This window comes from Pyricularia oryzae, chromosome 2, assembly GCF_000002495.2.
Source record: "Pyricularia oryzae 70-15 chromosome 2, whole genome shotgun sequence".
Taxonomy (NCBI): domain Eukaryota; kingdom Fungi; phylum Ascomycota; class Sordariomycetes; order Magnaporthales; family Pyriculariaceae; genus Pyricularia; species Pyricularia oryzae.
Genome location: NC_017850.1, coordinates 2,175,043 through 2,196,315, shown reverse-complemented (window position 1 = coordinate 2,196,315; position 21,273 = coordinate 2,175,043). Strand labels below are relative to the sequence as shown.

Sequence of the window (21,273 nt, the reverse complement as noted above, 5' to 3'; positions counted from 1 at the left end):
TGTCAGCCGCCTGCGTGAAACACCTCGTGCCCGCAACTCGGGCCATTCGGCCACGACCCTGCAAACGGCTGCACAACTTCTCCCGCGGATCCGGAGACTAGAGTTGCGCGCACCTCGCAATGCCCCGGATTCTCGCACTGACCCCACCGGAGGAGTCCCGAAAGAGGAAGCGGCCCGCCGCTTTATCGAATGGCTGGACATGGTATTACCTGACGATATCGTGGTATATACGGATGGTTCGGAAAAACACGAAAACAACTGCGTCCAAATAGGGTACGGATGGGCCGCTTTTAGGGCGGGCCTGGAATTTGCCGCAGGCTCCGCATTTATTACGCCGGAAAGCCACGTTTTCGACGCCGAGGCGATTGACGCCCTAAAAGGGCTACAGGCGGCAACCAAGGCCCAGCCAGGCGCCCGGATTTGGATTTGTGTGGACAGCACCTCGGTTATTTGGGGTCTTAGAGGCGACGCGCCGCGTTCGTCCCAATGGGCTTTTCTAGAGTTCCATAACCTTGTCGATTTACTCCGAAAACAAGGTACCGAGGTTCGGGTCCGTTGGTGCCCTGGGCACCAGGGAATCCCGGGAAACGACCGGGCTGACGAGCTGGCCAAGGCCGGCTCCGCCGGACCGCCGGACCCAGACCCGAGGGCTCAGCAAACCACGTATAGCGGTGCCGGCACGGTCCTTAGAGCCATTCTTTCGAATATAGAGAAGGACTGGTGGCGTAAAGAACTCTGTGAACGGTCCCCCGCATATAGGGAATGGAAATTCCAATACACACCGAGAAAGGAGCCCGAGGAACTGCGTTTGCCAAGACCCCTACTGGGCCATTATTTGGCCATGAGGACCGGCCACGGCGATTTCAAAGCCTACCATGACCGTTTCAACCACCAGGATGCAAATATTTCGTATGCCTGGTGCTGGAAGCGGACCTCCCCTAAGCACCCGGTGCATTGCCGCTATTCGCGGGCGGTGTGGAGAAATTGGCCGTGGCCTGATAACGAACGGCCGGTCGGGCCGCCAAACCGCGCCCAACGCCGCAAATTCTTTTAAACAAGCCTCGGGCAACCGAAAAGCTTTGAAGCGTTTTCGATAGCCACCAATTATTTTAACGCCCGCCCCAAAGCGGCCCGCCAGCGCCCCGCGCGCCACGAACGCATTTTACGCCTAGGAACACCGATCGTAAACGATTCGAATTTAAACGAGGAATAAATTTATTGCTTTTTTACCCACATTTTACGGCACAAGCCGTCAGACGAACCCTCCGTGCATTTTAGGCACGGGGTCGCGTCAGTAAATTATCCCCCTAAACAGGATCGGGCCCGAACCCGGTCAGGCACGATCCGCCTTTGCCCTCCTTGTTTTCCCCCTGTGTAAATAAAGAAGATAGAACGCGCGCCGAGATACCCCTCGGGAGGTTGCTAACGGCCGGCTAACAAGCCGGGCCGAGCCCGGCGTTAAATAATACTACTACTACTATTACTACTACTACTGTCGTGCGCTCCTGTTGGCTTTTAGCTCTCCATTTCATTACAGCGATCAACCTTTGGTGCATCCTCTTCTTTCCTTGTCTCTCTAATCTTTTATCCCTCAAAAGCTACATTCAACACCATCACATACTTGCACAAACATGCAAATCTCCAACGCGTTTACCGCAGCGACTTTTGCCTTGGCCTTGATGCCGAGTACATCCTTCGCCAGTCCTCTGCTCGGCCGGTTCTTCCGACATCGTGACAAATTGCCTCCTCCTCCTCAACCCTCGGACGGTTTACGCCGGACCTGGGAGGAAGCCCGTGATAACGACTGCGAAGTCAGGATCTTCAGCGACAAGGTCAATAAATACATCCAGCCGCTGGATAGATTCTTCATCACCCCAGGACTCGAGACGCATTATATCATCAACGCCGGGGGCGTCCAGTATCCGGTTTCTTTCTTGGCTCCCAAGGGATGCGAGGCAGCCATAACCGGGAAATTGCCCCCGACCTATGGCGTCCTGATATCCACCAAGTCGTACCGCGTGTTTTGGGCCTACAGGGAGGGATATGCCCCCATGCGAACTGATCCCGGTTGGTACCCCGGCAGGCCGGATGGGAGCCACTCGAGAATGCACGCGGGCCCCCCTGAACAGTTTGTTAAACTTCCACCTACAGCTATGCGAGATGCCTAGGTCCCTACCTCGGTGCCTATCAGTTGGCGCCTTTGTTCAAAAAGCCATGTTGTTCTTGAGGATGAGTGGACCCATGAAGGGGAGTTTCTTTTTAGACTAGACTAGTAACACTTAATGCTTAATCATAATCCTATCTGCTTTTTAGCCTCATGGTCTAGTGTAGCTTGTCCATTGACGTATCCGTAGACTCTGATCCACATTTGATAAAGGTTTTTTCCGTCGCGGCGGGAACCTTGTCTCGATTGTCAACAGCGGGCGACGGGGACGGTCCGGGCCGTGGCTACTGTTAAACGTGCCTGGTTGAGCCGCCATGGGACCGCATCGTTGATTGGACCATCGTGTTCGAGATTGGAAGTCTGATATATATATAGTTCCGAGGTAGGGACAATTTGAGACGGATTGCGGAAGAGTCGAGACATTGGACGAATAGGCAGGAAAATAGGTATTTAACCCAAGTCAGTGGGCGCCTTGGCGTAGAAATTGCAAAAAAAAGAATAATGCTAAAATTAGTGTGGCAAAGCACAGCCGCAATGCAGTCAATTGTACTTGGTACGGCGTATGGCCAAAGCCTTTTTACTCGACAACGATTCAAGTTGTTGGTAAGCCGCGGCGCTTCCCCGCCAGCTGCCCGTGAAGCGCAATGACTAGGCCCGCGGCCTGAATGTAAGCAGTTAAGCGCCCTCTTGTCGGGACGGCCGTAAACGCATTCACGTCATACTGAAAACTCCGACTTGTGACATGAGATTATTAATTGTTCCTGGCCGTGGGATTTTCTTTGCCTAGCCTACCTGGCTTACAATATGTCTATATGCCTATCATTTGCAGCTTCCACTGCTTCCAGACCCATTTAGTCGGACTAGTCACTACTGTAAGGAGTAAGGACAAATCGCACGTCGGGCCGCCTGCCGATTTTCTCCCCACAACAGACCGCCCCAAAGGAGCACATCACGAAACTGGTACAAGTCATAGTGATAACAGCCATTCTGGGGGATTCTTCAAGTGTGGCCCTCTTGGTTCAGCACTTGTAACGGCGGCCGTCTCATGTTACCGTCGCAATACAAAAGAGGCTGCACCATCGGCTCAAACATTCCACGGAGGTACGGGGAGTCTCAGCAGCTTCAGATGGTGTGGGAGGTTGCTGGGAAAAATATAAGAAGTCAAGAAGAAGGTTCAACTAGCGGTGCGTTCAAGATTCTCGTGCCAAGCCGCTTGTGCACCTTATCACCCTCAACATGTTTGCCATAATCATCACCCACGCCTTTGTTCTGTTCCTCGGGATCAACTTTAAGCGGTTTTACGGCTTTCTTGTCCACCTCCCTCGATATGCTTCGGGCTTGAAGTCGCGATTTTTGTACTCACAACGTGGCAATGCCACTTCTGCCAACGCGCTGGCGGATGTCAAGGTTGAGCTCCTGGACAGGTAAAAGAGAAAGAGACACGAAAAGAACACTACGTTCCTTACAGTTGCTGGCACGTCAGGACCTTGGCTGACCGAAAGGAAACAAAAAAAAAACCTCAGGTACCAAGTCGAGCTAACATACCCCCAAGGAACATGGCAGAGACAGGCCTACGACGACTTTGTCGGGGTGCTGATCAGCCCGAGCAAGACGTTTCCCTGCGTATACGGGACCAAGGGGTTCAAGGCCAACGAGCTGGACTTTGTGTTCCTCGACTCGGAGGAGCTCGGCAGCGCGGCGACGGCCAAGCTGGGGGCCAAGGCCATACTCGAATACCACCAGGTGCTCGAGGGGCGGGGCCGCAACATCTCGCTGGTCATGCTGTGCCCGCCGCCGGAGCGGGAGCGCAGCGTGCACGAGTACCACGACGCGTTCTGGGCGTTCCTGCACCGGCTGAGGCAGCTGGACCCCAAGCCGTGGCCGGCCCAGATCCCGCGCGCCACGGGCCACGTCAAGTGGTGCATGAACTTTGACGGCGTCGAGGCCTTCTTCGCGGTGCTGACCCCGGCGCACCGCCAGCGCCTCTCGCGCCACGCCCCAAACTTTGCCATGGTCTACCAGCCCCGCTACATCTTCGACGCCGTCTTCAAGAACGCCCGCTACCGCGAGTCCGCCACCAAGATGATCCGCGGCCTGGTCGACCGCTACGACGAGATCCCCCACAGCCCCGAGATCAGCGACTATGGCCTGCCCGGCACCACCGAGAGCCGTCAGTACTTTTTGCTCGACGAGAACGTCCCGTCCAAGTGTCCGTACGAAAGCCTGGACGACAAGGCACCGAGTAACTGACTGCAGTTGGCTTTCTCTTTGGCGTCTGTTGTGTGTGTTTTTTAAAAGCTCATTGCTCTAGATGTACATAGCCGAAGCATGCTCAATGTTGGCGCGACGCATTGCCCTGGATGACTGGCGGGTTATCGATGCTGCGGAACAAACTGGCAAAACAAACCAGTTCTCGGTCTGGACTAGTAGCTTGACAAACCCGAGTTCCGATAACGTCGTCAATAAAAACATAAAAGACAAAAAGCACGGTTGTATTGCATCAGCCGTGAATCGAACACGGGGCCCATCGAATCTATTTCTAGAATGGCAACGATGGATTTTACCACTAAACCACTGATGCGACCAATGAAATCGCTTGTGGTGATCGTTCAGTCTAGCACTGACATACTTTAGTTCTTGCCGCATCGAGGTACCTGTTGTCTCTGTAGCAGCTGGTCATGACGGAGGCTTGGTCAAGTAGACTAAAAATGAGCACTTTTTTGTATTCCTTTTGCCCAGCTCAAAAAGTCAGGACAATTCAGATTGTGTGAGACAGGGGCCATGCACTATAAAGACGAGCTATGCATCGAAATGCTGGGCACAAATGAAATCATACTGCTCAGTTCAGCTGTCAACATCAAAACTAACACAATAGCCTTTCCTTTTTCACCACTCCGCAAAGCCACGAGATAGCGCCCGCACACAGCTCAACCAGTCATGTGCTTCACCAGACGGTTCCAATACGAGTGCGGGCATTCTGCCTCGGAGGCCAACCTTCCACCTGACGGATGCCGTTGCAAGCCGTCGGAGTGCGGCGAAAAGGTCTTTTTGGTGCCCTTGTTGTGCTCCAACTGTTTTGCTGAGCAGAGAGAGCTCTCGCAAGAGGATACCGAACGAGAAAAACGGTAGAGGTAGCCGACGGTACACCTGCAACATGTCGTAATGCAAGTCATGGCTACAAGACAAGTGAACAGGCAGTTGACGACACCTGAAGCCTTTTGCAAAAGAATACATGTACATGATGACTCAGTATCAGTCAAAATCCAAAAAAGATGTTCTTGAGTGGTGTAAACTTGTGTTTTGCTCATTTTTGTGCTCTGCTTCCTTTTCTGTTTTCGTATCTTCTAGGGCTTGGATGGTATTGACGACACCAGTCTCAAAAGACTACCTGGCGCGATGGTCATCAGATCATGAAGAGTCCAAAAAGCCCCAACCATTTCTAGTCCCCAAGAATAGCTCTATCGGTCGAAAAATAGTCAACAGCGGTTCCTCGAGCCTCAGAATAGGGGACGTATATATTGTGCCTGGGTCTTTTGCTCATACAAAAGTCGCAATCCATTGGTGCCTGCTTAGTCCAGAAGCGTCTCAAGTGTCATATCCTTAGGTCGCTGCCCACCAGTCGTGATTGGACCCTGCTGGTAGAAACATGGATGCATGTCTGATAGCCGAAAGGTCCCTGTGTTGAGGCTGACGGAACCCTAGGCGGGTGGGCCTGTTTCCCCGTGCTCGAGTTTGATTGAAAGTGACCGGGGCTACCATACGAAGGACCTTGCAGCTTGCCCAAATGGCCACGATATTCTTTGTTTGAAAAGATATCATTCTGACATGTAGATATTCAAAGTTGAGTATTTGTGACAAGATCAAAAAAGTATACATGGTGCCTCCTGTAAAGGCTTTGTTATTGTCCGTCTTCTCTCGTCTTTTGTGGTTACCCATTTGAGTGAACAGTCTTGATGAACCCCCAGCACTGTGACCACTGACGATGCAGTTGCCAACCTCAAATGGCAGGTCTGTGAGATGCCACCCACCGATCAAGCTACTCTTTCCTTGTTTTGTTCTTCGTCTCACAGATATGCAACTTTTCGCTACAGTTTGACACCGCGCCCGGCGGACCATGAATCAATGCGGGAATCTTTTGGTACGCCATCCGTGGAATTGTGGTAGGTTTTCTCTTTTACCCCTGTTGTCCCGCTTACAAACTTCTTCTCCCTAGGTCGCCTTTGCCTGCACCTACAACGATAATTTCGGCAGTGTCGTCACCAGCAGCCTGTACGCAGCTCGCCGGGCTACATTAACTACCACGACAAGCTCAACTTTCGAGGCAATGCCACGACCAGCCCTGAGCCCTCTAAGAAGTGCTGGATGGGCCGGGTAGCTGCAGGGAGGGCATGTATAAACACAAGCTAGTACTGTCATCATCAAGGCTCTAATCCGATTACTCATACAACTAAAACGCATTTTGACCCATCAACAAGACACGCCCTTGGGCAGATTGACACAATCGACCGCCCTGCCACCGCCAGTCACGCTCACCCCCTCCCAGCTCCAATCGTGGCAGTCGCCCAACCCACACCTGATGGAAACATTCGCCGCGCCTTGGCCCACCGTCCCCGTGACGTTGCGCATCCTCAGGTCGAAGATGGTGACGCCGTTTGGCGGCGTGAGGGTCTGGTCCCTGCTGTCAAAGGCCTGGTTGACCACGATGCCGGACCCGGACGCCCCGCCGCCGTCGATGAGGATGTTGCGAAAGGTGACGCCGTCGATGGCGCCCGACCCGCCCGCGTCGCTCTGCACCTGGATGGCGGCCACCCGGGCCTTTTCGATGGTGGTGTCCGACACGGTGATGTTGGAGATGGCGGTTGTGGTCGTGGACCTGCCGGCCGGGCCGATGGTGATGCCGTTGCCGTTGGAGCAGAGGCCGTTGGTGAATGCAATGTTCTGTGGGGAGAGAGTGCGGGTGAGTCTATTGGTCGTCAACGACGTCATGGGAGTGTGTTGGCTGGGAGAATTAGAAAGCAATATGGACTCGGAATGAGTGGTTCATGTTTTCTTGGATGAGTGCACTGACGCTTCCACTGTCCACGGCCACGCAGCCGTCCTGGCCCCGCACGGTTGACCCGTCAATGACCACGTTGCTGCTGTTGGAGATTGTGAAGCCCGCCGCGCCCCTGCCGGTTCCGCCGCCAGCACCCCCATCGACGCTCACATTCCTTATGGATAAGTTCTGCACATTGTTGAGCAGGAACCCATGCGCGGGAGCGTTCTTGATGTTGAGGCCGGCGATCGAAGAGTCCACGAGGTTCTCGAGGTGGAACAGAGAACTGGACCTCCCGCCGCCAATCAGGGCTTGCGCCCCCGGCCCGAGGAGCGTGCAGTCCTGGTCGCAGTGGATGTTTATCCTCGACCCCGAGATTGAAAAGACGTGGCCGCCACCCTCTGCGTGGTCAAAGCTCGTGGTTCCGCGGAAAATGACCTGGAAATCCGCCGTCAGTATCGGACTTTTGTTCTGCAGATGTTGTTCACTGCCGTTTTGGAATTTTGGGGGTTTTGGAACAGCTTACAGTGGAACCCTCTCGGAGGTTTGTCAAATCCAGAGTCTCCCCGGCGGCTATCTCCATCGCCGAGATGACCAAAGACGAACATGAGGCCTTGGACATGCCGATCCTGGCGACGCCGTCGGAGCCGCCAAACACGCACTCTTGGCCAGCATCAGCCGCGCCCACGGGGATGCACCTCACCACTTGCGAGATTGCCGCAAGGACCACTGCGCGGACAAGCATCTTGGCATCCAAAAAGGTGCGCTTTGTTTGAAAAAAAGTCTTCTTTCCGTTTCTGATCTTGGCGTTTTGTCCAAATAGTCCCGCGAGTCTTGGCAAGAACAGACGAGGACTTATATACCCATTTGGACGGAAATCGGGTGAAAACACAGCCTCACTACGTCACTGCCATATCCTTGCCGACAACACCCACGGGCGTGGGGAGAAACGGATCACGATAGGATGATGGGATGAAAGCCATTTTCTGATCCCTTGGATTGCAAAGTTGGGACATTGGCTGGTCCGAGGAAATGGAAGCGCACAGATGGTCCAAGGGTTCCCTGCCAAGGTATTGAGATGTGCACGCAAGGCATTACGCTTGGGGGCGCAGACACAGGCAGAACCGAAAAAAAGTTGCGAGTTCAAAGTAACAGAAACTGAAGAGCACACAGCATGCCTCTTTCATCAATACGATGGTTCAATGGTTGGGTGTCAACCACGCCAATGCCAGGGTTAGGGTCAGGGTTGAATGGTTCTGCAGACCCCAAATCATCGGTCATCTCTCCGTAGATGTCGCCTTGGCGGCTCCAAATCCAGCTTGGCATTTGCGGAGTACATTGGTCCCTCATCAAGCCAAGAAGAAGAAATTTTCATGTGTCGGTTTGGGGGGGTCGACGCTTGCCCATTGCATGTTGACATTGAGCGCTGCTGTAGATGTTGCTTGAAGACCTGGGGACTGCAAGGGCGGTGCGGGGAGACGACATGTGAGATCTCTCTTTTTTTTTCTCGTTCTCCCCTTCTCTTGCTTCTCTACACGAGCAACAATCTCAGATCCCAAGGTTGATGTTGAGAATACTCCAGTATGCCATGAATGAGTCGAGGCTTGGTTGAACTTGGCTTCTGGGAGCCCAACCTGGGGCTATGCATGCGACAAAAAGAAAAGGCAGCGAGTCTAGACTTTTGATATGTGGCCCAGAGTTCTAGACCTGACCCTGTTTCTAGAATTAGTGCCAGGACGTGCGACTGTAGACAGAACCCGACAATCCTCCGGAGTCGTTTCTTATTAAGTGGCGCCATTTGCGGAGAAGGCACTGCATTCCACGTGCGGGGGAGCTTTTGTTGTTTCCTCTTTTGCTCCGGGGTATTGGTCTTGGGTTTTTGCTTGGCTGCTTGGCCTCGTTGGCCCTTTCAGAGATAACTGGGCATCGGGAGCTAGCAGCTTAGCCCAGCCACCAAAAAGTTCTTGTTTGGACTTCTTTTCTAGGTAACGTTAGCTCGCAGCTCACAGCTTCACTGCATAGTGCATACCTCCTCGCAGCCGTGCAGTTCAGCTTTTGCACATGCCAGAGAGGGTATGCAACCAATGAATGATAGATAACACAAGCTACGTCACTTGCTCCAAAAAAAGAAAACCACAAGACAACCAACGGCACCATGTCGGCCAGAACACCGCATTCCAGTCTTGTCGCCTTTTTTTGATGCTTTCAGCTCATCCCATTGTTGTCTGCCTCGTTCGTCTGTTGAACCGTTCCCTAGCCCGTTCTGCCTCTTGGGCAGCAAGATGAAGACAGTCAAGATAGAAAAGAACTAATAAAAAAAAGAAAAAATGCAAGACCCCCAGCAAGCGCCCCACGGCGGTCACGCGCACGTCTGCAAAAAAAGTGTACAACACGACGAGAAAACCACCTTGCTTCCTATTTTCCCCGGTCCCGACTCCCCTTTCCCCAGTCCACCCATCTTGTGCGTCTCCAGGTTTTATGCCTTGGCGCGGGGTTGCCAACCAATAAAGCTTGAATCGGCATCTTCATGTCCAGCAGTCAGACCTGGGCAGATGGGTTTTGTCCTTGGCGAAGATGGACTTTGGGGTCTCGGTACTGCATGAAGCACTTTTTTTTCTTTTTTTTTCTTTTTTGCCCCTCGTTTGGCTGGCTTTAGATCAAGGGTTCCGAGGGGGCGTGTTTGATGGCGTATAAAAACTATGGCTGCTGATCCTTTTTTGAAAAGATCAGAGGAAATGGGGATGAGGCTTTCCCTTTCTTTTCCTCTTCGTCTGGTCTCTTGTCCTGACAACCGCCATTGATCGGTCCGTCGACCAGCATCTACCTTGTGTTTTTTTGTTCTGTTATTGAGCAACCTCACGGCATTTTTTGTCTTTACTGCTCCTCCCCCCCCCCCCCATTTTTTGAGCAGTCAGTCTTGATCATGGGTTGGTCTCACGCCGCCGGGACGAATGATCCTCCCGAGGTCCGCAACTGGACCATCCACTGGATCGCTCTGGTGGCATCATGTGCAGCCCTCGCGAGTAAGTCGCCACACCTTGTCCCTCTTTAATCACAACTTGCTAACAGACTAACCCCCGGACAGTGGGCTACGACAGCGCCGTGATCGGCGGCACCATGGCGCTGGACTCGTTTAAGCGGGACTTTGGGTTCAACGACATCCCGGCGTCGCTGCGCGACGCGCACAGCGCCGACATTGTCAGCACGTTCCACGTGGGCTGCTTCTTCGGGGCGCTCTTCACGTTCCCGGTGGCGGAGCGGATCGGGCGGCGCTGGGCGATCCTGATGGCGTGCCTCATCTTCATGGTGGGCGGCAGCATGATGGCGGCGGCGGACGGCAAGGTGGCGCTGATCATCGCGGGGCGGGCCATCGGCGGGCTGGGCATCGGGTCGGCGTCGCTGGTGGTGCCGGTCTACATCGCCGAGACGTCGCCGCCCAGCGTCCGCGGCCGGCTGGTCGGCATCTTCGAGGTGGCGTCGCAGTCGGGCGGCATGCTGGGCTTCTGGATCAACTACGCCACCGACCGCACCATCGACGTCGCCGACAAGGCCCAGTGGGTCGTGCCGCTGGCCCTGCAGCTCGTGCCCATCGTCGTGCTCGCCTGCGGCATCCTCTTCTGCCCCGAGTCGCCGCGCTGGCTCGCGCGCGGCGACAGGTTCGACGAGGCCGAGAGGGTCCTCGTCTACCTGCGCAACCTGCCGGCGGACCACGAGTACATCCGCACCGAGATGGCGGCCATCCGCGCGCAGGTGGAGGAGAGGAGCACGACGCGCATGAGCAAGCGGCAGCAGCTCGCCAAGGTGTTCCAGAGGGGCACGCGCAACCGCATCGCCATCGGCGCCGCCCTCATGTTCCTGCAGAGCTTCACCGGCGTCAACATCATGACCTACTACTCGCCGCGCATCTTTGAGACGCTGGGCATCACCGGCACCGCCACCAAGCTCTTCAGCACCGGCATCTACGGCGTCGCCAAGATGCTGGGCATGCTCGCCTTCACCTTTGTCGTCGTCGAGGGCATCGGCCGCAGGAAGGGTCTGATCTGGGGCGCCTTGCTGGGCTGCCTGCCGCTCTTCTACGTCGGCGCCTACGTCATGAAGGCCGACCCCCTCAGCCGCGCCGCCCAGGGCGACCTGGTCCAGGACGGCTGGGGCTACTTTGCCATGGTCTGCATCTACCTCAACGCCTTTATCATCTGCGCCACCTGGCAGGGCATCACTTGGACCTACGCCGCCGAGATCTTCCCCCTCGACATCCGCATGCTGTGTGTCGCCTTGACCACCGCCACCACCTGGCTCGGCTCCTTTGTCGTCGCCCGTGCCACCCCCTACATGATCACCGACCTCGGCTACGGCACCTACTTTATGTTTGGTGCCTTTGTGGTCGCCATGGGCATCTGGGCTTTCTTCTTTGTGCCCGAGACGAGAGGTAAGCTTGATGTCCTTTTTTACTTGTTTACTTTTCTTTTATATATATATATACATGTATATATATTGTCGGATGGAGACACTAACAAACACCCTCTACTCCCCAGGCATCTTCATCGAGCAGATGGACGCCCTCTTCGCCAAGCCCATGCACAAGGCCGTTTGGGACCAGCTCCGCGGCAAGCCCGTCGTGGTCGACTCGGCAGACTCCATCGCCGCCAAAAAGGATGGAGACGCCGAGTCTATTGATGAGAAGGAGAAGGAAGCTGTCCATGTTGCATAACAGTGTTGGTCTCGGAGTCGAGTAGAAAAGAATTATGATCCTGTTTTTTGGTGTGTTTTAGCTGTTCAGGAAGGCCTTTATTGGTCCAGGCATTTGTGAAGACGTCAAGTATAGAGCCTGTCGTGCTGTAGAGGAGACAAAAACAAAAAACCAAACCCGTGTTGCGCCTTGCTCTACCCAGCTACCCGCCATAACCTCTCGTCTCTTTTCAGCTCACTGCATCCCAAACTCCCCATCGATCCCAGACACAAAGTTCTCTGAACCGTCCCCAGCGAAAAACTCAGCCCCGCTGATCTGCTGCGCCGCGCCCCCGTTGAACGCATGCGGGGAGACCGTCCCCGGAAAGTGGTACTGCATGCCCGGCGCCGCCGTGGTCCAGATCGCCGGCGTCATCTGCGCCTGCACCGGGTAGAGGTGCAGGCAGTTCATGTCCTCGGGCAAGTGCATGCCGTAATTGTGGGCCGGCATGGCCGGTGCAAAGGTGGCCTGCCGGCCGATGGGCATGGCGATGAACTGCAGCCCGCCGTTTGCGGGCTGCATGCTGAGCTGATGCATGGGGAACTGTTGTTGTTGTTGTTGTTGCTGCTGCTGCTGCTGCTGCTGCTGGTGGTGCCGAGGGGATGGGTGCGACATGGGGTTCACCTGGCCGGATGCGGAGATGGTGGTGAAGGAAGAGGCAGTCGGCTGGCGGGAGGCGCTTCCCGAGGGGCCTGAGAAGTGTGTCGAGGAACCACCGACGCGTGAAGACGACTGGTGGCCGCTGCCGGTCAGGCTCGATGATGCGTCGCTCTGAGGACCGTCGCGAAGGCTGGTCCAGGTTCGAAATGTCTGCTGTACCACGTTTCTGAGGCGCTCCATTGTGTTCTGGTCTGCCTGCAGTGCGATGTCGCCCTGGCGAACCTTGTGGCTGAGTATGTTTACAAAGATGCTTGCAAACTCCTCGCTCTCTCTGGTCGGAGGACCCCCCGAGTCAATTGGAAGTCCATCATACCCTATACCATTCGCCATGTCAGTTAGCACGGCACTCTAAAACCTCCTAGACAGTCTCGCATTTCTTTTCGCTGAGCTTACATGGTGTCGGGGGCTTCTCTTTGCCCGGGAACAGTATCGTCCAGATCTCGAACCACTTCTCAAGCTTGTGGGCCTCCTGTGGCTTCTTCCGGTTTTGCCTGTCGAGAGATGCCCACTGTGTTGTGCTGATGCCCTCTCGCAGGTTGGGATCGCCTTTTTGACACGGCTCATCAGTCCTCGAGTGCTCCTCCAGCTTGACAGACGCCTCCCGGCTTTGGCCTCGAAAGATCTTGTAGCATCGCTGACACTGAACGACGGTATGTTTGCGTTTCAAATGCTCCCTAGGGACATGAAAAAAAAAATGTCAGCATTCATTTTGGCCTTCCACAGAAAAGACTTGAGGTGCACAAGTCGCTTACTTTAACCTCTGGATGGTCTTGAAGCCGGGTCCTGCACAGGGCCGGTAGTAGTCGTTTTTCGTAGTGGCCGTCGTGGCGCTGTGCTGAATCCCATACTTGATCGGGTTCAGCTTGTGAAAGGGACACGCCAGGAGCGGCGAGCTGTGACTCTCCGGGTTGCCGTTGGCGTTTCCAAACTCTCTCTCCTCGTCGTCATCATCGCCGTCGCCATCGCCAGCACCACCGCCTCCAGAGCTGGCTCGGCGCCGGCGTTTGCGGGGAGTCGTCGGCGACAGGTTCGCACTCGCCGAGGATCCCGGTCGCAGACCATCGGAATGCTGAGGGCCAGACTCGGGCGAAGTTCCACACTGCCACATTTCAACCTTGGATCGCACCGCTGAACTAAAGGAGTGGTGCAAAAGGGGGATCAGATAGGCGGCCAGTGCCAGATCTCCATCCACCGCGGCTATGATGGCAGCGTCGAAGCTGTCGTCCTCCCCACTCCACTCGTCGGTATACTGGTCCTCCTCGTCAGCCATACAGGACTCGTCCTCGCTCGCTTCGGAGCCTAGTGCCGCCCTAACCCCGCGAGACGATGGGGGCATGCTGGCCCAGCCTCCCATCGCCTGACCCGAGTCGCTTTCCGACTTCCGATCACGGCCCGAATGCAACGGTCTCAGGGCAACTGGGTACGTCGGGCGCTCCGATGACTTTGTGCGAGACCGGTCCGGTGCACTCCTGGAAAAAGACAGCTAGCTATTAATTTCCATTCCAAATTTGAGTCTGCAGGGCCAAGTAAAAAGCAATGTGTCTGGCAGCAGCTGTCAATAATCGTAAAAAGAGATCCTACGTACTCTTCATCCCACTTGTTGTCACTAAACTCCTTCTTGCAGCTCTCCGGATAGCTGCAGTCTTCACCGTCCCTCTCTTGCGACCCAGAACCGGTGCCCCACGAGCTGACCGAGGACGATGTCTTGTAGGTCGAGGCATCTGTTACAGGTGTCGATGATCTCGACGTCTCGCTGGCGGCAATGGCGAACTGTGGTGAGACTTTTCCAGAACAATACACTGCCTCTTTGGTAGAACTAGAACTAGTCCCTTTTAGTCGAAGAACACCGGCCAGTGAGGTCTGGCCTCTACTGCTGATGTTTTGTGACATGCTGTTTTCTGCCTTCTTGTTTTTTCTTTCTGTATGATAGAAGCGCCAACTTATTCCATACTAAAAAGAAAAGCAAGGCGAACAGATGGTATACGGATAGACACGAGGTGCCAGAAAGCGTGACATTATGGCACTTCATGCTCCTTAAAACCAAAAGCCGCACCTCTCTTGCCTACCCATCTTTCCTGGCCCAGCCCCATGGTCACCACATACCGGCCCGGAGAGGGAGCGGTTGCGCTGGCAGTCTGTTTCTCCATCATTGCGATCTGACGCAGCTGCGACGGGAAAGTCAATGGGCCTAGAAATGGCGGCCAGCCTGACCACCGATGTTGACTTGTCCCGACGGACGTGAAGGAGGCTGAGGAGACAGAAAATGGTACTTATAGCACCGGCACAGCTTCAAGCCTGAGGTGGGTAGTGGTGTGGGTGTGGGTGCGGGTGTGAATGACGGCAAGCTTTGCCCCTCCATGTCCAATCAGAGGGTCCCAGGTTCCTCGACAACGCGGTCCCAATAGCCCCAGACCTGCGTCTGCCGCTGCAAGACAGCTGCATGCCACGCGATTTCGTGCGTTTGGCTCTCGCGCAACTGCGATGGAGTAGGATCTGCGGCGAATCAGATCGAGTCCTACCATCGCCGTTGCGAGACTGCTCTATCGTGTCAACAAATCCTGCCTCTAGCCAGCCTTGGCGTGGAAAATATTATAAACCAGAAATATCGAAGACTGTCTAGACTCCGACAATCGGATGTGGGACTTTTCTTGGTTGCTGAAAAATCCACTCGAGAATCTGTGATGAACATTCAAGTATCGAGAAGCCTGGAGTTCTACCATTACTTGGCATGCTTTTCCGCAACAGTGATTTAGGGATTCTTGTATGCAACCCGGCTTTTCTAGAGAGCGAACAACGCAATTGTGAAAGCCCAGTTGACCTTAGTTCATCAAGGTCGAGCCATCTTAAAGGTCCTACTTTTGAGTCCAGTGTCAATTTTGTGTCGAATATCATCATGCTTGTGCAGGTCCAGGAAATAGCGAAACCCCAGATATGCAACAGACTTCTGCTTCACGACATGTCAACATAAACATACCTTGATAAAACTCGATTACGAAGACCAGACCTGTAATTATATACCGTTGTCACGGCTTCAAGACGTCTCAAATGAGCTGTTAGTGTCTTGTTGACAAACCAAAGTATACATCATCCATGAGCAACAGCCATCTTTGCCCACAACTGCGGCTCCAGCCAAACTGCAGTTAGAAGTGCAATGATTAAGCAGAGCCTCCTCACGTGAGAAACCCGCTCAGCATGTCTCAGAACAGTCGGCAGCTAGGGAATCTTGGCCGAAGCTTCGTCCGAGCTGCCGGGCCGACGTGCATCTCCTCTGCAGGCAGTCAGTCCCATCGGGGCCAGTAGGTTGCTGACAGCCGCGCAACTAACTCCACCGCGTAGAGAGTTTCTTATTTGGCGATGAAATTGACCGATATATCGTGTTGAGAGCTCAAAGACGAATAAATTATAAAATAGCCAAAGGAAGTTTCGGGGAAATCGAGGTAGGTAGGTATGTGGTGTCCATACCTCCCGGCTTGATACGACGTCGCTAAGCAACATGCACCTGATATCTTGGTAGTGAAACAATCAGATGAACATCGGGATGTGGGGGCAATTTATTCCATGCTGTCTGTGGCATGTCTTCAATGGAACTCTCTGATACGTCAATTGCGTCCGCACTGGTGGTTTGATTTGTTTTTCTTTTGCGCATCTACCTACAGCATTTGGGTTGCTGCGTTGGCGGTTGGGTCGGCAGCGGAGATAAGTGTCAGAAGAAAGGGACGCCCGGATGCTGACAAAATTAGGTACATTACCGCTTCCACCTACCAGGCTTGCAGGTCACCCATCCCACTGTCCGTGGTATAAGCAGGGATGACATGCACCCTACGAACGACCGTTCACACAGTAGCTGTGTTGTCATGCACGGTATTCCCTATGGCTTGGTGCCAAATCATGCACAGTGCTAAATACCCACAAGTAGGCAACCATCCCTACAGTGGGTACATTGGCTGTCGACGGCAGCGGCGTTGGTTGCATTGCACCTACACCCAGACATCAGCTCCCAAGAAAACGTCCGCCACGAAATTTGAGACAACAACTCAGCCGTAAAATCATTCAATCAATCTAGCTTCAAGACTTGCTGCAGTCCACCTTCGTTTTTGCTTCTTCATTTGATTCCTTCTGCAAGGAATTGATTGATCTGCTGTTTCACACCAAGCCGTCTCCGCAGTTTGACAGCAACAAAGACCCCGCCGCTGCCTATCGCTCTGTACGGCCAATTACCCATTCATTGGGCTGCTGCTGCTGCATCCACAATCGCGACTCTCCCTCGAGCCCTCCACATCAGGCGCGTGCTGATCGGGATATTCGACCCGGCCGGCTGCGATAACGACAGGTTTCTTCGCAAACAACATTCGACTTACTTTACTGTATTCATCCCATGTCGTCGACGAATCGATAGAGGCTTGCTCCAACGCGACGGCGTCGGGAGCCCGCGACCGCTTCAACAATGCTTTCGCACCTTCGTTTCCACAGACGGGCTCCCTCGAACCCGACATCACCAATCCCAGACCAAGGGAGCCCTTGGGAAGCAAGCCAGTCCCAAGAACTCCCTCAACCCACCCAAGATGCACCTTCGCAACAAGGTGCGCGCCCTCGTTCTTCCCATGCGACCGGCGCACCCCCAACCCTCCCGCCGATACCTCGAGTCACATCCGAGAGCGATCTGATGTTTGACAAGAGCGAGCAACAAGCTACGACTCTTTCACATTCGAAATCACCCCCGCAACCTCGCGCTTCCAATGGCGGAGGTGGTGAAAAGCAATCGGGTTTCATGGGGGGTGTCGCCCTGCAGAATTACCGCATGAGCCTCCAGCAGGCTCAACAGCACGCTGCCACTGGGCCTAGCACGACCACGACACCAAATCTTCCGGAAAGCGCCCTTACGCGATCGAAACCACCACCTCCGCCAATCAATACTGGTCGCCCTTCTCAGCCCAAGGCATCCTCTTTCGTCGCCCCAACTGAACTTTACGGGGCGCAGTCAGGCAGTAGTAGGAGACCAGCCGGGACTAGGCTTGCAACCGAGCCGGCCACTCTGGCACACCTCAATGGCGTAGGCTTATCGCCGGTGGTTGAGCCGCAAAAGCCAAAGAAGGGTTTGCCATTTTTAAAGAACCCAATGTCGACCCTGCTGGCACGACGGAGGACGGCGCAAAACGCTGCTGATATCGCGCCAGTCCTGAAATCACCGCGCACCTCGGAGCCTGTATATGACCCAAGGATAAGGGGCACACGGGTACACGATTTCAGCGCGCCGCGCCCTCGACGTGTCGTGTCGATAATGCCAGAACAGATGGCAGCACCAACTGCGGCGCCCCCGCCCCCGCCGGCACCGACCACGGAGCCTCCGGCGCCGCCCCAGAGATCCCTATCAGGTACTGTCCCCGACGTTCAAGAGATAGGTCAAGCTGTGACAAGGTCTCCGGACGAGGGCATTCCACCCGAGATTCCAGCACGTGCTTCCAGTAGACCCACTTCAAAACACCACTCCGAAGGTGCTTTGCAAGCCACAGCGTCAGAAGAAGCAATTCGGGAAAAAATGGGTGACGTTCCCGCGATTGATGATCAGGTGAGGCGATTTTCTTTGGAGGAGAGCACGCTGCCCGCCGGGTCAGTACCGCCCGTCCCGCCAAAGTCCAAATCAAGGGCCGCGCCAGAGACGAGCGCGGTCTCCCAACCAAAGCCCAGCCCCTCAATGAGAACCATCATGTCGCGCAATGCATCTGCTTCCGCCCGATCCATTCGGGACGGGACCTTGACCGCTCTTCCGAAACATATGAAGAGCACCTCGTCGCGTTTCAGTTTCGACATGGTCGGTGCTGCAAAACAAGAAAAACTCCTCGAGGAGCGCCATCGCCAGCGGGAGTTGGAGCGGCAGGATGATGAACCTGATGAACCTGGGTATCGCGACTCGAGGTTTGATGATATTGACGATTTCGACTACGACGCCATGATGGATGATGGTGGTTTCGAAGAAAGGATACCTGGCGTCAACACAGACGCCGACTACGACTACATGTACGGTGAAGAAGAGATACCAATGACAGGCGAGGACGACTATCTCTCGGGGGCCGGTGATAATGGTTTTGACTCGGAGGAGGCCAGGCTGGATCCCGATAACGACCAAGAGAACTTTTCTGGGTTTGTCTTTCAAAGATCAAACCCTGTTTCGACCATGACTAGCCCAACTACGCCTGGAATGCTTGTCACGCCACGAGACGACAGCGGAAAGGTTATTGGTTTTGCCATGACCAAAGACTCGGGCACACCAGGTCTGCATGCACAGCAACTACCATCGCCTTCACTGCATGAGGCCCCAATCACTTCTCCCAGGAGCGAAACTGGCATTTCTGGGCTCGGAATTGTCAACTTTCCGCCCCCGTCCGTGGGAGAGGAAGAGGAATACCTCCAGAGCGAGGTCCATGAGCAACAGCAGATATCGAACTCTGGACTGCAAGCACCGAAAGCCAGGGGCGACGAGCTCTACTACGACGGAGGCTTTGTTGGGGACTTTGCTGATGAGCTTGACTTTGAGCATGAGAATCCTACCGGTGAACCGTTTGACGAGTCCATTTTCGATCTTGACGATACCGATCGATATGGCCGTCCGCTACCGGGAGTGTTTGCACAGGTGCAGGCCCAGCGCGCAGCGGAAAGGGAGGCCTCGGCAGCAAAGAGAGAATCGGACCAGACCTCTCACTTGTCAGGGTCTATCTTGTCACAGTCGCCAAGGGCTTCTTCTATTAGCACTAGCTTGGCGGCCGCTCCAGCACATGAAGAAGCCAGCGGCCCATCGGCCAAGACCGACGCCGAGTCGTCTGGAAACGCAGATGAGCCTTCGGAGGACTCCGGGCCTAAACTGGTGTCCCCAGTTCCTTCCAGTCGGGATGCACTCTATCAGGCGGCGCTTGCAGAGGCTGCCAACAAGGCTGCGGCTTCTGGAAAGTTTCGTCGCGACTCCTCACCGCCACCTATTCCAACAGACCTCCTTGTGACGTCACCCACGACTGGGTCGGAGGCGCCACTATCTGGGCGTTCCGGCATTGATGCATTTGCAGAAGATGACATGTATGAAGACGATCCCTATTCCCAGCCCATGGACGACTACGATGACATGGATGGGTATGACTTTGATGACGACGACATAGTTGCCGAGGCCAACGCCTCTGCACTTGCCAACGACCAGGATGGTTTCTATGGGCAGGAGTTTGGGTTCTACTCGAACGCACCATCCCAGTACGGTCAGCACGGGCACAATTACGCCAGCGGCTCCAACAGCCACGCGGCACTGAGCAAAGAGAATCTCTTTGAATACGCAAATGGGGGCTTTTTCGGGCCGTCGGGTGGTCTCGAGCGGAGCAAAAGCGGACGCGTTGTCTGTCGGGAACCAAACCTTACCCCCATCACAGAGCGGTCTGAATACTCCAACAGGAATTCCATCATGTCACTAGGCCTACCATCCGCCAGCCTCAACAGTGCGCATCCAGACCGCAGCCTACAAAGCCCAGGTCTTGCCCAGCTTGCCATGATGGACGACGGCGATATGTCACTTTCGTCGTTGTTGCGACTGCGGTCGCGTGCATTTGGTGGCTCACAAGCCAGCCTGGTGAGCAGTCGTGGAGACGGTGGCAGCCCCCGCTCCGAAAGGCCGGCAGATGGCCTAATGTCACCCTGGTCGCCTCCCGGGCAGGGTCCTCCGCTTTCTGCCGGTCTCCCCTACCTCGGCGTCAACCACGGACGGAAGAGTTCTGCCCTGTCGGCACATAGTAGAGACTCGGATGCGGGCAGCATGGCGGGAAGCCCCACCATGACCTTGAACATGTCGTTCCCGGCCCCGCAGTCGCCTCCCACTCTGGCGCAACCTTCGAGATCGCTTTCGTCGCCTACTAGGTCCCCGGCTAGGCCAGTGTCGTTGTCGTTCTCGACCCCTTCATCCCACATTGCTCAGATGCTGCACTCGCCATCCACGCTCCCGTCGAGCCGGATGTCCACAGGCGGTCCGGTCTCTGAAGACATCAGGCCCGGAATCCGAATGAGGAGCCCATCTCTGGACGACAATAGGATTTCGTTCCGGAGCAACAGCAACGTTGGCTTTACTCACCCGGCCGCACCATCTTCTTCGTCACCATTGTCCCTGAGCTCTGTGTTTTCCACCAATCGTCACGGAAAAGGGGTAGACGGAGCCGCTGGACATGGACAGGCAGAGGCCGATGGTAACCAGGGCGACTTGCAGGGGCATCACGACATGGCCAAAACGAAACGAAATACATTTGGTGAAGTAATATTGGACGAAGAAGCACTTAAGCGCATGATGGCATAATAACCAATAGAACAGTAGAGGTTTTATATTTATCTCGGGGTGTTTTGTTAGTCGCTTTTTTTTTCTCTCACTCTATCATCTTTGGATTTTTGATTGTATAAAGCGTTTGGGTACATGAGCAAGCATCGGTTTTGGAATCTGGAATTGGCAACCACCCCGTTGAAGTCACCATCGGGAAGTGGAATGATCACGAAATTTAATAATTTTCGTTCAAGTGGGGGGGGGATACTTGTTTCATTAAAGCAGACATAGCCACGATGATATTTAAGACTCTTGTGTGACAAGACATTTGGTGCCTCCATGCCCATATTTGAACATCTCCGGTCGTAGATGGGACCGATGCAAACGGCTTTATTGCCACCGAAAGGGTT

General features: G+C 54.7%; 7 protein-coding genes and 1 non-coding gene across 8 annotated transcripts; 4 read left to right on the top strand and 4 right to left on the bottom strand.

Annotated features, from left to right (window-relative positions):
- Positions 1–1,612: 1,612 nt before the first annotated feature.
- Positions 1,613–2,168, top strand: MGG_11304 (uncharacterized protein; the record flags this gene model as incomplete). The annotated part of the gene is made up of 1 exon (XM_003713924.1): positions 1,613–2,168. The coding sequence occupies exon 1, from the start codon at positions 1,632–1,634 to the stop codon at positions 2,166–2,168; it is 537 nt and encodes a 178-aa protein (XP_003713972.1). The 5' UTR covers positions 1,613–1,631.
- Positions 2,169–3,134: 966 nt separating this feature from the next.
- MGG_11305 (uncharacterized protein) lies at positions 3,135–4,414 on the top strand (the record flags this gene model as incomplete). The annotated part of the gene is made up of 2 exons (XM_003713923.1): positions 3,135–3,588; positions 3,717–4,414. The coding sequence occupies exons 1-2, from the start codon at positions 3,537–3,539 to the stop codon at positions 4,412–4,414; spliced, it is 750 nt and encodes a 249-aa protein (XP_003713971.1). The 5' UTR covers positions 3,135–3,536.
- A 246-nt stretch (positions 4,415–4,660) lies between these two features.
- MGG_20014 lies at positions 4,661–4,745 on the bottom strand. Its single transcript has one exon. It is a non-coding gene; the product is annotated as a tRNA-Gly (tRNA).
- A 346-nt stretch (positions 4,746–5,091) lies between these two features.
- MGG_15611 (uncharacterized protein) lies at positions 5,092–5,404 on the bottom strand (the record flags this gene model as incomplete). Its single annotated transcript, XM_003713922.1, has 2 exons — positions 5,092–5,311; positions 5,397–5,404. The coding sequence occupies 2 exons, from the start codon at positions 5,402–5,404 to the stop codon at positions 5,092–5,094; spliced, it is 228 nt and encodes a 75-aa protein (XP_003713970.1).
- A 1,087-nt stretch (positions 5,405–6,491) lies between these two features.
- On the bottom strand, positions 6,492–8,274 carry MGG_08938 (uncharacterized protein). The gene is made up of 3 exons (XM_003713921.1): positions 7,726–8,274; positions 7,233–7,637; positions 6,492–7,102 (listed from the first exon to the last, which is right to left on the bottom strand). The coding sequence occupies exons 1-3, from the start codon at positions 7,942–7,944 to the stop codon at positions 6,632–6,634; spliced, it is 1,095 nt and encodes a 364-aa protein (XP_003713969.1). The 5' UTR covers positions 7,945–8,274; the 3' UTR covers positions 6,492–6,631.
- Positions 8,275–9,886: 1,612 nt separating this feature from the next.
- MGG_08937 (quinate permease) lies at positions 9,887–12,076 on the top strand. Its single transcript, XM_003713920.1, has 3 exons — positions 9,887–10,222; positions 10,285–11,625; positions 11,732–12,076. Exons 1-3 carry the CDS (start codon positions 10,123–10,125, stop codon positions 11,905–11,907), a joined length of 1,617 nt encoding a protein of 538 aa, XP_003713968.1. The 5' UTR covers positions 9,887–10,122; the 3' UTR covers positions 11,908–12,076.
- Positions 11,583–16,263, bottom strand: MGG_08936 (uncharacterized protein). Its single transcript, XM_003713919.1, has 5 exons — positions 15,560–16,263; positions 14,171–15,437; positions 13,338–14,054; positions 12,979–13,259; positions 11,583–12,899 (listed from the first exon to the last, which is right to left on the bottom strand). The coding sequence occupies exons 2-5, from the start codon at positions 14,473–14,475 to the stop codon at positions 12,121–12,123; spliced, it is 2,082 nt and encodes a 693-aa protein (XP_003713967.1). The 5' UTR covers positions 14,476–15,437; positions 15,560–16,263; the 3' UTR covers positions 11,583–12,120.
- Positions 16,264–16,583: 320 nt separating this feature from the next.
- On the top strand, positions 16,584–21,199 carry MGG_08935 (uncharacterized protein). Its single transcript, XM_003713918.1, has one exon. It carries the CDS (start codon positions 17,030–17,032, stop codon positions 20,900–20,902), a length of 3,873 nt encoding a protein of 1,290 aa, XP_003713966.1. The 5' UTR covers positions 16,584–17,029; the 3' UTR covers positions 20,903–21,199.
- The last annotated feature ends 74 nt before the right edge of the window (positions 21,200–21,273 follow it).